The sequence below is a fragment of the Hydractinia symbiolongicarpus genome, chromosome 3, assembly GCF_029227915.1.
Source record: "Hydractinia symbiolongicarpus strain clone_291-10 chromosome 3, HSymV2.1, whole genome shotgun sequence".
Classification (NCBI taxonomy): Eukaryota; Metazoa; Cnidaria; class Hydrozoa; order Anthoathecata; family Hydractiniidae; genus Hydractinia; species Hydractinia symbiolongicarpus.
Genome location: NC_079877.1, coordinates 14,175,021 through 14,189,936, shown reverse-complemented (window position 1 = coordinate 14,189,936; position 14,916 = coordinate 14,175,021). Strand labels below are relative to the sequence as shown.

General features: G+C 34.9%; 3 protein-coding genes across 4 annotated transcripts; all 3 read right to left on the bottom strand.

Moving 5' to 3' along the window:
- Nucleotides 1-1,880: 1,880 nt before the first annotated feature.
- On the bottom strand, nucleotides 1,881-4,738 carry LOC130636857 (uncharacterized). Its single transcript, XM_057446707.1, has 3 exons — nucleotides 4,591-4,738; nucleotides 3,727-3,852; nucleotides 1,881-3,007 (listed from the first exon to the last, which is right to left on the bottom strand). Exons 1-3 carry the CDS (start codon nucleotides 4,736-4,738, stop codon nucleotides 2,511-2,513), a joined length of 771 nt encoding a protein of 256 aa, XP_057302690.1. The 3' UTR covers nucleotides 1,881-2,510.
- A 3,837-nt stretch (nucleotides 4,739-8,575) lies between these two features.
- On the bottom strand, nucleotides 8,576-10,312 carry LOC130635886 (uncharacterized). Its single transcript, XM_057445410.1, has 2 exons — nucleotides 9,984-10,312; nucleotides 8,576-9,642 (listed from the first exon to the last, which is right to left on the bottom strand). The coding sequence occupies exons 1-2, from the start codon at nucleotides 10,113-10,115 to the stop codon at nucleotides 9,265-9,267; spliced, it is 510 nt and encodes a 169-aa protein (XP_057301393.1). The 5' UTR covers nucleotides 10,116-10,312; the 3' UTR covers nucleotides 8,576-9,264.
- Nucleotides 9,636-14,852, bottom strand: LOC130635885 (uncharacterized). 2 transcript variants are annotated; one of them, XM_057445408.1, is made up of 8 exons: nucleotides 14,073-14,852; nucleotides 13,859-13,927; nucleotides 13,694-13,753; nucleotides 12,690-12,755; nucleotides 11,676-11,853; nucleotides 11,179-11,368; nucleotides 10,623-10,676; nucleotides 9,636-10,067 (listed from the first exon to the last, which is right to left on the bottom strand). In XM_057445408.1, exons 1-6 carry the CDS (start codon nucleotides 14,850-14,852, stop codon nucleotides 11,298-11,300), a joined length of 1,224 nt encoding a protein of 407 aa, XP_057301391.1. In that variant the 3' UTR covers nucleotides 9,636-10,067; nucleotides 10,623-10,676; nucleotides 11,179-11,297. The 2 variants fall into 2 exon arrangements, with proteins under 2 accessions (XP_057301391.1, XP_057301392.1); XM_057445409.1 differs by lacking the exon at nucleotides 9,636-10,067 and having other exon boundaries at nucleotides 10,454-10,676.
- Between the last annotated feature and the right edge of the window lie 64 nt (nucleotides 14,853-14,916).

Sequence of the window (14,916 nt, the reverse complement as noted above, 5' to 3'; positions counted from 1 at the left end):
AGAATGCTTCACCCCGATCAGACCTCTGATCATGACGGGCGAGTATAATGCGTGTAAGTCATATTGAAGAAGGACTACTTTGTTCATCACTAACATACTGCCAAGCAGTGAGCGGGATTCGATCCGCAGTCCCCAGAACTGGGAGCCGCAGACGAACCCACTACACTACGTAGTTCTTCTTCAATATAAATTTATTGTGTTGTGAATAAAAAGTACAACTTAATTTGTTGTTTGTTCCATAGATGTCTATTTCATTATTTTTTTTATTATTCCCGCCCTTAAAATGAAATAAGCAACCGTGATAAAAGGGACATAGTTTAAAACCTTTGAGATGGGCTTTATATATTTATCTCGTGAACTATTCATGATTAGAAATTTATTTTGTTTTCTCTTTTAAACATTTTTACATTTATACATTTATTTCTTTTTAAACAGAGTTGGGTGTAACTTTTACTTTATAGTTAGAGCTGGTTGGCTAAGAATAAATAGATAGCAAACCGACCTGGTTTTCCAAGCCGGTTGGACAACTGTTCCCAAGCAGTATTACGTAGTTCTGGTCATGATAAGACCTAGTGGTAGTATTCAATAAACATGGATATGATTCTATATCCAGGATAAAACTTTCTATATCATAACCCTCTTGACGTCTTATTGCCGCAACATCAACAGTAGTTTGTTCTTCGTTAGACTAGTTTGGTTGTTGCTGCAAATTTGATAATACAGCATAGTCATTTCAAGTTCATTTCGTCCAGAGAAACACATACCTCTTTGTTGTTCGCCATTTCTAGATTTATTATCGTTTATGTTTTTTAAATTTTGCTGACGACTGGCAAAATTACGCAATAGTTTAAAATGCGTAAATATCAATGGCTACTGTTGTAGAGAATGTTAGTTTTTACAAATACTCGCTAACTGAGTTATTTCTTTATACACAATGCTAAAGCCACAGGAAGACCTTTGGAAATGCTAAATCGTTATATTGAAAGACATTTTTTTCTGGATTGTAATTAATTTGACCATGATAAACTGTATGGTAAAAGTATATTGAATAAAGTTCGTCCATACTTTATAGCTAAATACAAAAACATCTATTTGCGTTGTTATATGCAGTTTAAAATACATGTTAATTAGCTCAATTAATATTAATCTTTAATTACCAGAGTAATTTTGGAAAAAATAGAAATATCTCTGTTCTCTTTTGCGACAATTTTTACCATTGGGCTTGATTTTGTTGCTGCAACAATGGCGATGTTTGGCACAGCCAGAAAGTAATTTTTTTTTCTTCTCTTTTTTATAAACCTGCATTTCATATCCCAAAGTGTTCACAAGTTACAGCTAATACGAGAGTATTCAGGTATTGTTCTGACACTTTACAATCTAAGAGTTGATAATAACAATACGTTTCATGCGAGATTTTTAACCAGTCCGAAATTGTATAAAATTTTAACCTTGTTGATGGATAAACTTTATTATTGTTTGCTCACGGCTATCCATTCTTTTTAACCATTTTATTCTTTTATTTTTTTTAAATCAAGGATTTAAATGTTCAGGTTTGTTATTGTTAATGTTAATCCCTCTTTTATTGTCGCAACCTGTGCACTTCCACGATAAAAAAAGCGACATTCATAGCCTTCACTTTTCGCTGAAGACATGATGAAGCGAATTAAATTTATTTATTTTCCGTAAAATTGAATTCATTCTGACACGTTAACAGGTAAATTATTATAACCTAAACCACAAAATATACTCTAGCTATTTCTGACGACGGAAATGATTTTGATTCTCTTTGATCAAAATCCCAACAGTGTTAAAGAGAAATTATTTTTTTCAATCTAAATTTGTCTTTTCGTGTCTGAAATGTTTACAACATTTAAGCTCGCCTCCCGCGAAAAAAGCAAAACAAAATAATTCCATGCGAAATAGCTTGAAATTCTGTACGTGAATCTGTTTATCTTTTGGTAAGATCTTATGACAGCATCAGGTAAATGCTGAGAAACAATTGGTGGCCTGAATGATTATCAGGATAACTAGGTATATCTAATTTACGTAAAAATGTAAAAAAAACTAAGCTGGATATGGTAAAACATACGACCGAATATGACAGCGCCTAATTTATATTAAAGAAATAACGTCATCCATTAATCAGCATAATTATTAAAATTTCTACGTCAAAAGTCTTGAGAATGATAAAAAAATTTTTCAAAAAAAAAAAAGAATCATAAAAAGTTTTCTAAGGTTTGTATTTTACGAATCCAATGAAAATGCTCAAAAAAACACATGTCACTCTATATATGGAATGTTGGTCAATACATGCAAACTAATCCAATGAGAAAATCGCTTTGGATGGGACACGAGCCGGTTCGCTTGATTATATTTTGAACCAGTTGAAACTTGACTTTATTTATTTTACAATTGTTGTGCTACGAGGTGCCTAAATTGTGCAATAATGTAATAAATAAGATGCAATATAAATCATAACATATGTGAAAGTCAAATATTAGATGCTAGATTTATTCAACCCATATTTCATAAGTATTTTCGGCTTTGTAAGCACCGATCTGATTAAAACATCCATATTTATGATCCGCCATACTAAACCCCTTCGTCACATCTGAACCATATCGAAACACTTGGTTGTATATTCTGCTTTCAACATCGATACCTTCTGTTGACCATTTTTCGTTTTCCATGTCTTCGCAACTTATGCCGTTTTCAATTGTGTGGCAAGCATCAGGTAAAGTTTTAAACTCGCCAATGAAGTATTTCAACATACGGACACGATTTGGAGTAGGAAAAGATCGCACAGAAAAACTTTTCCAATCCAGGCCATCATCGCAAAAAAATACAAACTCTTTAAACCGCGTCAGTTTATAGAGCATGTTTAACACCGTTGTGCTGATTCTGACTTGTGTTCCTTGAATACTTGACAGCTTTTTAAGAGTTGAAATTGAGTCATTAATAGGTCCGCTTCTATCCATCTTTATTTTAGCTATCCGTGTCCTTCCAGCTATAATGTAAAGGTTAACACTGAACACCATTTAACTTCGTATTCAACATCTTCCAAATGTAATTGATTTAGAGGTATAGTTGTATGCAAAGAAATTTAGTTTTTACTTTTAGGCACAGACTTACCCACTAAACTTAACAACAAAACATTTTGCGCTCTGAGAGAAAATATATCGGCAATGCTTTCAATGATTTAATTTACTCAACACTAAAGGTTTTTTCCCATCTCGTCGACGTTTTGACAGAATGAGAAATTTGTTTGGCAAGTAAAGCAAACATGGCTGCTAGCATAACAGGAAAAAACTTGCTACTGTAGCTATACCCATTCAGGGAAGAGAGGTTAATGAAATTTGAGATTCACCGGTTGTCAGAGAATGTAAGGTCATAAAGCTAGTCGTTCAGCAGGAGAAATAGCTTCTCTGTAGTTGGTGTCTTTTTTTCTGATGAGTGTGGAAACTAGCACAAGTAAATGGTTAAATCGTTCAGGAGATATTCTTAACAAGCTAGAGATTGAAGAATGTAGTTTTAATCTTGTACCTGTAAAAAAGTTTGAAAGGAGAAAGATACACTGGTATCTTTCAAGATACACTTGTCTTCTACCGATATTTTTTTATAACTGTAATACGCAGCTTTATACTTGGACAATCTTGAATTGATGAGTACAGAAGATGCATTCGTCTGCTTTTAAATACAATTAAGAAAAATTATTCATAGTTTTACCTGATGAACACACAACACGAACTTTTCTTAGATCACGCCATGGATAAGAATCATAAGATTGAACATCAAGTGGACCAAAATATTTTCGTAAACTTTTGCAGGATACTTTTTTACCAGTTAGAATATCTAAAATTATTTTTTATTATTATTATTATTATTATTATTATTATTATTATTATTATTATTATTATTATTATTATTATTATTATTATTATTATTATTATTATTATTATTATTATTATTATTATTATTATTATTATTATTATTATTATTATTATTATTATTATTATTATTACGGTGGTAGTATAATTCCCGAAAAGGTAGTGTAATTCCCGGGTGGTAGTATAATTCCCGAAATGGTAGTATAGAAATTATGGTAGTATAATTCCTCTTCGCAATTGACGCGTAAATGGTAGTATAATTTCCTAATTACTCTTTTGTCTATTTTAGGTCATTTCTCCGTGATTAAGATATTTAAATGCATATTTTCGCTATTTTTTTATTGTGTGTATGGATTCACTAATTTATTCTGATTTTAAATTATTCCAATCTTAATTTATTCTGGAATTATTACACGTTTTTAAAATTATATGTTTGAAACTTTAGATTTATGATTTTATGTTATTGTTTTTGGACTAAGCATGGCTAAATAAGCCTATTTGGACTTTGGGAATTACTGTTTCGGTGGTGTAATTGTCACGGTCAAAGTCTGCTAAATTTTCGACTTCTCATAATACGTCTGGTTTGAAGCAGTGGTCAAGTGTAATAAAATTAAATAAATCGTCGTAACAGGTTATTTATTTGCTGCATGATTTTGAAAATTTCTGTCCTTTTTAAACTTCAGGTAAGGTTTTCTAAAATCACATTCATTTTCCTTAAAAGAGTTGGAAAAAACTGCGAAATATGAAAGAAATAATTCGGAAAATGTGTATTTATGCATATTTAGAAAATCTTTTGGCTGAGAAAATTTCGTTAGACCACCAAATAGTGGATAAAATTTAAAATATTTCATTTGGAAATATACCTTATCAAGGAAAAGAAACCGGGGAAAAGTGACTAAATTTAAGGGTTGGTGACTAATTTTTCCCCGATTTCCTTAATCCTCGACTAAAAATTTTACAAGTAATTTACTAACGGCGTATTTTGTATTGAAATGTTTAAATTTTGTTTTAATCGACTTAGTTTTCATACTAACTAATGAATTTTAATGATTACAGACGGGAAAATATAGCAAGGAAGTAGATATATTTCTCCTTATTGAGACCCAATTTTATTCTGGGGAAACTAATTAATTCTATGTAATGGTGAGTGAAATTTTCACCGATTAACTTTACCCCCTACTTTTTTATTCCCCGATGAGGTATTATATTTATTGTTCTGGAAATACACGCATTTTTATGTAAGTAACAAGCTGTAAGCAACATAAGGTCAAATTCTTCAAAACACGAAGCAACTTGTCCAACACCGATCCCGAAGTGAGTAAATAAAAAAATAAAAATAAATGGACAAATTACAGAAATTTAAACAACAGCAATTGCTTCCAAGATTTTCCTTGTGTGAAAGTTCATGTTACATACAACGACAATGTCAATTTACCAGGCTAATTGAGCAAGCAAACACAAGATTCTGGTCCGATCCCAAGTTGATCATGACAATAAAAAAGCGTGGAGGTGTATTCTCAATATATGTTTATTCATTTACACCCCCTTCTACCCCCTCCCCCCCTTTCCCCATCCTTTTCCACACACACACAATTATACACGGATTAAACACTAGATAAAAATAAAAGCTTGGTGTTCTGAGGGAAGCACAGGAAGGACTCAGTCGAGAAAACAGTGAAAGCACACGACTCTTGATTATCAGAAAGGGAACAAATCGCGTGGCGTATAGAAACTTGAAACCACAAACCAGGTTGTGGTAAATAAATCTTTAGCCACCTTAAGTACAAAAGCTAGCCTAAGCCACTAACAACATTGTCCAAACGGGTCTTCTCAGTATTGTACGATCTGAATGGAGTCCTTGACCCTTTTAAACAAAGCAAAGAGGCACGTGTTAGTTCCATAAAGAGTCGTGTACGTAACCATGTCACTATGGCTGCGTAATTGTCATCAGTTTTAGCAGAGATTTTTGCTGCAAAGCTAGCTAGAAAACGTCCGCATTCGTCACCAACACCACCATTTGTCCCAAAGACCAGTGGCGTGAAACAGGCATGCTCAACGTCCAGTACTCGTTCAACGTACTCGCATTTATTGGCTTCTTCGTGTCTTCTAAATTGTTTTTGCGTATCAAGGTTTCTGAAGGATTCTGAATGAACGTGCGTGACTCTAACATCGAAAAATGCAGTTTCTCCCTTCCTCCAAAAACCTTTCTCTTTAACATCCAACCTATCATCGTCGCTGGTGTTGGCAGTTTTCAAGGAAAATTTCTAATATGTGATAGGCATTAAACACGGTTCTGTTTCTACGTCATTGCAGACTTTATTTAAACACACTGCCAAAAAATCTCTAATGTTGTCGTATCTGTTTACTACAAATCCACCCGTCTTGCAATTCATTGCGTGACATTCATTAAATCTTTCGCCACGCGCACAATATGTTGGTAAGTTTTTGAGTGGCGCATTGTACCTTAAGCGAAGGGCGTCTCGAAATTCCTCTTTGTTAAGGTCTAGGTTCTGCTCCTTAATGGGTAAAGCATTCAACCATCCACTAGCTCCTTTGTCGTATGCCTGATCTACCAGTGATTTTAAGTTATCGGGTAGTTTTTCGTGAATGGCATTAACCTCATCTTTTTCGACATCGTACGTTTTGAATTTACTTCTGCTTTTAATTCGCTTACCGATTTTCGGTTACCATCGGTTTCAGATATTACATTTTTCTGACTTAAAATTGCATTGACATGATGTAATTTTAACGGAGGCTTGGTGTTGTTCGGTTGCTATTTTTGAAATGGTGCTAATTCCGAGTCCTCCTTCTGATGGATTCAAGGAGAGCAAGTCTCTATGATTGTTAAATACTTCGCACAGGGCGGGTAGGAATTTGTCACTAAGCAACGAGTCAGTAGTTCAGTGAATTGCTCAAATCCTTAGATTGTCCGGATGAAATAAGAAAATTTGGATTTGCATCCTTTCGTAAAAGCTGCATAAGCAGCCTGTGGTTGGGTGTCGGCGATTTCACACAATGTTTAAAGGTCTTTAGTCCACCTTTCGACCAAATCTCCACAATCTCCTCGTCGATAGTCCTCTGATCCGATACAGGAACCAAGGTGCCTTTTTCCACGAGTAGTAATATTCACTGATTCACCGAATATTGTAGCTGCTTCTGTTGCTAAGTCGTCAGATTTGACAATGAGCCAGCATTTTGATTGATTAACATAGTAACCGTAATTTTCGCGAGTTGTTTGTACCACATCTGCAGTGAACGTAAATTACCAGCTGCACTGGCGTCATCTGCAAGCCAAACTTGCTTAATGGATGGTTCACACTGTCTCAATGCATCGATAATTGTCACTGTACTCAAGGAGTACCACGGCATTGCAAGGGGGTCTCCTTGATTCGTCCCCTCTTTTGAGAAAATAATATCTCCGCCCGAAACAAATAAGGTCGCTGGTTGACAGTATGTGTTAATCAAATACATCGATAAAATTGGGCAAGTTATTCGAATGTTATGTAAAGCAACTGCTCCGTTTAAACAATTGAACGCATTTTGAGCATCGATGAGTAGTACACCGTCACTTTCATCCTACTGGAAGATAAGTCTCATGACATGTATGGCTGCCTCTGCTTCTGCGCCATGCCCTGCACATGTTTGAAGAGGACCCGCGGATTCCTTTATCTCCTGTCTACAATGGTGATTAATTGTCTTTCCAACAATCCTCCGTAAAACTTCCCCCACTCTAGGGTTCTTATCAAGAGCTATTAAACGACATGACACATAACTATCCAACAAGTCCGGGTTGGAACAGCGTGCGGCTTCGTTTCTGGTGAAATTTGCAATTTCTTCATGAAGTGTTTTGCACTGACTTCCGAAGGACCTGGAACATAAAATTTGGCGATATGAATCAGAATCCATTCCACTCGAACCTGCAGATCCCTTCGTTCGTAGTGCAACATTAAAGATGTGCGTTTCGTCAATTGCATCGAAGAAGTAGGGCGGTATGTTTTGCAATGGACCATGAAGGAGACTGTCTTCCTGAACTTCTGCCGCATCCGGAAGCTTAGTTTTGAGGTCTTGCAAAATTTCAGGCGTATATTTTAGAACTCCAGAGGAAGACTCTTTATCTAAAAATTTCAATGCTGCCGATATTTTTCCTTCCATGACCAATTTCGAAAAAATTCTCGAAATGTCATTCGCTGTCCTCTGGTTTTTTTATGTACCAAATTTTCGCTGTATTTGCCTTACTTCCCGCATTATAACCTCAAAGTTCCCACTTTGCCATTGCTCCAATCTCCTGGTTAAACAAGCTAGATGGTCTTTTGCTTTGGAACAACGTCGGCAGTATCATGAACACTTTAATCGCTATTGCATTAAGTTTTGTATTGGCGTTGAATTGTTGCAACCAAATGCTAAGATTATCAATAAACATTTCCCCAGCCTTTCCTGTTGGTACTCTGAACATGCAAATGGCCAAATCTCACTACAAATGGCCAAATCTCACTGTAAATGGCCAAATCTTACTGTAAATGGCCACACACACACATGCACGTTTTTTGCAAAGTAATTCTCTTTTTTGGTGAGCGCTTGTAATTTTACCGCTGCAGAAAAAACATTAAGCCATCAACGACATAAGTCGACATTAAAACGTGTTCTGATAATCCTCGCAACGAAGAAAAAGAAAAGGCATTTTTCTAGAATACTTTGATTTATCCATTAACTGTTAAATGGAAAATTCAACACCACTAAAATAACATCAGCCGTCAAATAAAGTAAAGGCCGGCCCCCACTTACACGCGCGATCACAGCGATCAATGTTAAATTAAGATTTAGGGAATTTTTGTTTATTTTGATTGGTGTCACGACAGCGTCTCGACGCAAGAGTTGAAACAACTTTCACTTCCAGACGTACAAAATATGCGCGCTGGCTTTCGCTTTTTGCTAAATAAAAACAATAGATCGCCGTGATTGCGGTTGTAAGAGGAGGCCGGCTCTAGTGATTCGAATTAGCACCCAACGCTTTTGAATATGTGCCATGTAAATTCCTCAAATTTTCGTAAGCCGCCCCATCTATAAACAAGAAGCACTGATTATGATGATTATTCCGGGGTTTTTGTGTATATGGATTCTAACGCATTTCCATGATGTCAATTTTTTTTGCAAACATTAGCTATTTTATCGAGTCACTCAAGTTTCAAATTTCATCAAACTTTGCAAGATCTATCTTTCGCAAATCGTTCTGCGCACCAAATCCTTTGCAAAATAAAGGAAGAACTAGAACCTATCTTTAAAATTACTCACGTTAAAGTAACAACTAGAAATAAATATTAAAATAACAGGAAGGTACCGTAAAAAAATTGTCTTCACGAAAGATCATTGGTATACACCTTTAAACGGTTTGTTGTTGCCTATAAAATGATTCAACATCCTCGCACCATTTTCCCCATTTTCTCAACGTTTTAGCGTTTGCACTTCTAAATTTATTGCGCAGCGTATGCACACAGTACTTCAAATCATTGACGTTCATTTTCTTTATGTTGTCAAGCCACGGATGGTCAGATACTGCCAATTTGTCATGTAGCTCTGAAATAGCGAACGACTTCATATTATACTCGTTTGCGTAATCAGCACGAACGACGATATCACGAAAAATATTTGTTAGGGCCAAGTATGTTTTTCTCCCAAATCTTCTGGACGGAACAAAATCGTCAGGTTTGGCCATATCTTCGTCATCCAGGCGTTCTCTCTTCTTTTGTTTCCGTAACGGCTATGGATATTATAATAAAGTTAGACAGTTTTAATCTATAAATTTCTACAAAAACTTTTTTCAAGTTAGTTTTTAATTATTATTTTAGGGTGGTTATAAATTTTTCAAAATATTTCTTGGAAAGACGGGCTGACTCGCTTCTCTTTTGAACACATGTTTTTTATAAGGTTTTCTGAACAATAGCAAGATGCCGAGTTAGCCAAGTCAACCGAACCTGCATATGCGCGATCCATAACTCGCCTCCATATGCACAGCCTCCAAGTTTACAAATTACCACCGAACTATTTTAATTTTGTAAACAAAAGAAAAAAATGAAGAGAAAAAAGTGCGGGGAAAAACACCTTAACAAGCTCCTCGTCGTTCTCAGAGTCAAGGTCTTCGCTCACATTTTGGGACTCTGGATTGTACGCATCATTTGACTCATCCTTAAAATTAAGCAAGTAACAATTAAATATTATAAAACACACATGCATGCACTGAAATTTAAAATGTACAAAATAGAAAAGTTTTAAGGAGCGCTTATTGCTGTTTACCAGTTCACGATTGCATTGAACTAAGTCTGGGTTGCAATGGAAAAATGGCCTGAGATTTCTGTTATCGTTAAAATTTTGGCTTGGCCTAGAGTTCGCGTAAAATAGAGGGCTCCAAAATAGTACATCAACACGAAGGTAGGTGAATTAAGATATTTAACATCTCTTTAATAACAGCCGTATTTAGTCTGTCTGTCCGCGGTAGGCGAGTCCCGTGGCGGAAACACGAAATGCGATATATAAAGGACGGGCGACCCCGTGGATGTTTCCACGGGTTAACGGCTAGTCTATATTATAATACCCGTATACGTCTGTCTGTCTGTCACGCAAAATGGTACCGCAAGTAGCGAGACGCACGCAATGCGGTATAAAAAGGACGGGCGAACCCGTGGATTTTTCCACGGGCCACCGACTAGTATTTAAGTAATTGTTGAAATCAGTAATACGAACCGTGGATGGAGCATTAGCTAACTCTGTCTTTTTCAATGGAAATTTACATTCCTCCTGAAAAAAAATTAAATTCTTTAAAAAAATTGTAGCAGACACGACTGAAAATTAGATAAAGACTTTCATAATCAAATGAGCATTAATTATCTACATCTCTTATATGTTTTGTTTTGCAAGTATCTACATAGTAAGCAGGTTAGATTTTAAAAGATAAGTATCTTAAAGCATATTTAGTGCAACAGCTGGCCAGTTGAAATTATTTTTGAATTTTAGTTATATAAGTTTTTATTTTGGGCATTTATAATTAAGCTACGCAAAGCTTTAAGGAAGATATTGTAATATGTACATTATTTATGCCGAAAGTTAAGTGTTTTTTTTAAAGAAGAACCACAGTTAATTCACAAAGCGTGTTCTTCAAGGCTCGATGCTTGATCAACATCGTTCTTATTAAGCTTTATATCGGGAGGTTTCGTTACTATTACCGGTATTTATCCTTTATTAAAAATATCCTTCATTTGAAAGAAGTTTTAACCAATGTTATAAATCAAATTAAAGTTACCTTTTTTCTCCACCAGAGATTTTTTCTATCCTTATAGTCATACCGCAATTCTATACCCGATGGTATGTCTTTGACGGCAAAGAGACACAAAAAAGGCGAACTTCTGACGATGACTTTATTCATAACACAGTTCGGAAACGCAGAATCATTGACATATTTGCAAATAGATTCCGTATTGGTTGCGTCAACACTAAATTAAAGAGACATAACATATTTCAAAGAGACAAATGCAACGATTTGGTTTCAAATCCCTGAGATGCCGAGGCAGTTTGTTTGTTTTGGACAAAAAAAGGTTTTTATACCTTAGCCATTTTTATACTGTTTGTTTTTTTGTTTTGTTTTCCGTAAAAATTTAAAACATTTAATTCAATTTGTCTCACAGAAATCTGATTAGAAGCATTAAGTAAAGCACATAATGTATAGTAAAGCGTAGCATATTTTGTATAGTACAGCATATAATGTTTTTTCTTTAACGAATTAAATCTATCATTGATTACCATAGTGTTTCTTTTCTCTCGTTCTTTTTATGATCAAAAAAGTAGAGAAAACAGCCGAAACCATCCTCTTCGTATCCCTTTTCGTTCTTCTCAGCTTCGTCTTTGGAGAGTAACTGCCCTCTGTACTGAAGAAGGAACTCCCCTTTCTTAAAACTTTTGGTTGAAAATATTCCAAAACCTAAAAAAAATTAATTATCACATAGTGGCTTGGTATGAAGTTAAAAAAAAAGCTAAAAATAATAATCGTAACGTGTAATAATATTCTACTGTATTAAACTAATCTTTGACACAAGCTAAACTATCATACCAATGTCGTCGTTAATAAAAACTTTTTCAAATCCGTCTTGGTCAATGCCGAGTTCTACAAATCTTTTGGCTTGCTTCTGTTCATCTTCCATATCAACTTCTCCAATACTTATAAATCCGGACTAAATTTACATAAGCTATTAACTCTAAGATGCATTTTAACTAACTTTTTTTCTACCACCATATTCAAGGAATAATTTAATGTTGTAGAACCTAATGATTAGACTCACTAAAATTAGTTCTTATGTCATAAACAAAACTTTCTTTCTAAAATCCTGAAATACACGACCCCTTAAAATGAAGGTTTTTAGAAGCAAAAGTATTCTGTAAACAGCAGATAAGGAATAAAATTTGCTAAATCCTTTCTTTTACTTAATGTAATACCAAAACGAAATAGACTGAATAAAGGCCTGGAACAGGCATGATCCTGCTTATTCTATTCAGGGAGGAAACAAGACAATGATTAGAGGTGATCACGTTACTTTTTGTTCTGGGAAAATTGAATTAAGTTTAACATTTTTTCGCAAGCTAGCAAGACAGGACAATAAGGGGGCAAGCATGTTTCATATCAAATGTACAATGGAAATTTTACGTCGGTATGAATTGTTATTAGGACATATATCATCAAACGCCCTTTATTACAACCAGATAATAATTCCAATGTTTATATTTAAAAAAAATTGCATTTCTACAAAGCAAAGCACATACCGAAGCTGTATTCTCCATACTTATCGTCGACCTTGTTTTCATTGTACTTTCAGTAACTTTAACTTGCTAAATCACAATAAATACTTTATACAGTGGGTATACTCGGCTAATTCAGCACATTTTCAATGTCCGCTATATAAAATATTACTTTTGAAATTTTGTAGAAGCCGATTTTTCTTGTTTTTATACTATTTTAACTAGAAATTTCTACTGACTCAGAAATTTAGATAATAATTTGACATAATTTTCACACGTCTTGGTCAATATTTTCCAGAAATAGTAAAGAAAATTTGTATACGTAAAATATTGAGTAAATAATGCAGCTGTTTGGACAGGTAAATAAGGATTAATGCTACATAAGTTAGTTAATTTTTGCAAAAATTTGTTTGCATGAAAATAAATCTTCGTGGAAGAACTAGAAATGACTTAAATTAGGGGGTGTTTACATGGGAAATCTCATCCCGGGATAAAACTCGTCCCGGGATGAGGTCATCCCTGTCTCTGGCCAAAGTCTTTATACTGTTTACAAGTTTTAGGCGGGATGAAATCTCATACCGGGGCGAGTTCATCCCGGTCGAAATGACCGAGATGAAATTTCAACCCGGGATGAAACTATTCTCAAATCTCCATGTAAACAGAAAAAATATTTCATCCCGGGATGAAACTACCTTTATTTCTGAACTTTATGCGCAATGGTTTTGAATAATTTCATCCCGGGATGAAATTATTCAAAACTCGCCCCGGGATGAAATAGAGATGTAAACAAAAAAGGTTTCATCCCGGGACGAAAGTCATCCCGGGATGAAATTTCATCCCGCCTACATGTAAACGTAGTCTTAGTGCAATTTAAACAAAAAGATTTTCTTGTTTTTCTTCCCTTTTTTTTCGGTAAAAAATTATTAAACATAACGTAACTAGTGAGCAATAGTTGTCTCTTTCAAAACTAGTTTTAGCACTAGTAATTTACATAAATACTAAAGAATTATTAAAGCTATAATACTTACTTCTCTACATATAGATTTACTGCTTTTTATACTAGGTGTAGGTGGACAGAAATTTTCGATCTAATAAACAAAGATGTATGCGTAAATAGATCTTGAAGGCTACAGTTTGTTTACTTCTTTAAGATTGCCATTCTCAACCAAACCAAGAAAGTTGATCACACTTACCTTTCTAACTTCATCATCACCAATTCCACCGCCATCCTCAACATTGCCATCATTTTCATTTTCAAGACACTATAATTAAAGCAGTAAGTTTTTCAAGTAACAATGCAATTCTAAAACAAAAATAAAAAAAGCCGTTTGCTAAAGTATAAGTTTAAATTATAATCCAAAATTTTCCAATTTTTTTTACTTAAACCTATAATGATCAAACACTTACATCGCCATAGAACGAACTCGCTGTTTTTTCTGCAGATATTGTGGATGGGTCGGACAGCTCTTCCAATATCTGGTCAATGGCGTTCATTTCCATTGCTGTCAAGTCAGAGTTTCTCAACTTTATCCACTCTAGCACTTTTTCTTTTGAAGGCAGTTCTGAAGGTCGGGATTTTTTTAAGAGTAGATTTGTCAAATCTTCTCTTTCACTTTGTTTAATGGTGATACGTTCACCTCCTACTTGAAACCCATCGCCGACCATCATTGCAAGACTCAAGGCATGCTTTACATTTGAATGCAGATTGTAATGCCTCTGTGTTGTTTCCTCTTTGTTTTTCATGAAGTTCTTAGCGAAGAATCCAATGTCCATGCCTTCAAGGTTACATGCAAACGTTGCGCATGCACATCGAATTCTGGTTGGACAAACTCGTTGATATTCTTTCTCGCTAAAAACTTCGGCATCTTTAAAGCTGCTTGTTAAAGCACTGCCAACAAAACCGTGAGACATTTTATCTTCATTTGATGACGGCAAAAATAGATATTTTGATGATGCATTTTCAAACAAAGGACGTAAATGGTCCATGTATATTTTCAGATGATTAAAGATCGCATCTGGTATAGCAATAACCTTCTCCCCATATATCGTCGACGTCTTGTAATTAGAGTTGATGATTACCCAGTGTCCAGGATAATCATCGTGACGACTGGCCTCCTTCACATCACTCACTAGCAATTCTATGAGATTCGAGGCTCTTAAACCATTCATAATACAAATATTGGTCATTACGTAGTCACGTACTTTCAAACAAAAGCCAATGGTATACTTGCTTTTGCCACGTGTACTATAA

Bases quoted from the DNA above. Each gene is read 5' to 3' on its own strand.
- LOC130635885 (XM_057445408.1), bottom strand. From the start codon at position 14,852: ATGACCAATATTTGTATTATGAATGGTTTAAGAGCCTCGAATCTCATA. The intron at 13,754-13,858 runs GTAAGTGTGATC...TTTGTTTATTAG, and splicing joins GTGATGATGAAGTTAGAAAG to ATCGAAAATTTCTGTCCACC. The intron at 11,369-11,675 runs GTAATCAATGAT...TCTTTAATTTAG, and splicing joins GAGAGAAAAGAAACACTATG to TGTTGACGCAACCAATACGG.
- LOC130636857 (XM_057446707.1), bottom strand. From the start codon at position 4,738: ATGAAATATTTTAAATTTTATCCACTATTTGGTGGTCTAACGAAATTT. The intron at 3,853-4,590 runs GTGATTTTAGAA...AAATAATTTTAG, and splicing joins CTCTTTTAAGGAAAATGAAT to ATATTCTAACTGGTAAAAAA. The intron at 3,008-3,726 runs GTAAAACTATGA...TTTACATTATAG, and splicing joins TCGTGTTGTGTGTTCATCAG to CTGGAAGGACACGGATAGCT.
- LOC130635886 (XM_057445410.1), bottom strand. From the start codon at position 10,115: ATGCATGTGTGTTTTATAATATTTAATTGTTACTTGCTTAATTTTAAG. The intron at 9,643-9,983 runs GTGTTTTTCCCC...TAATATCCATAG, and splicing joins ACGACGAGGAGCTTGTTAAG to CCGTTACGGAAACAAAAGAA.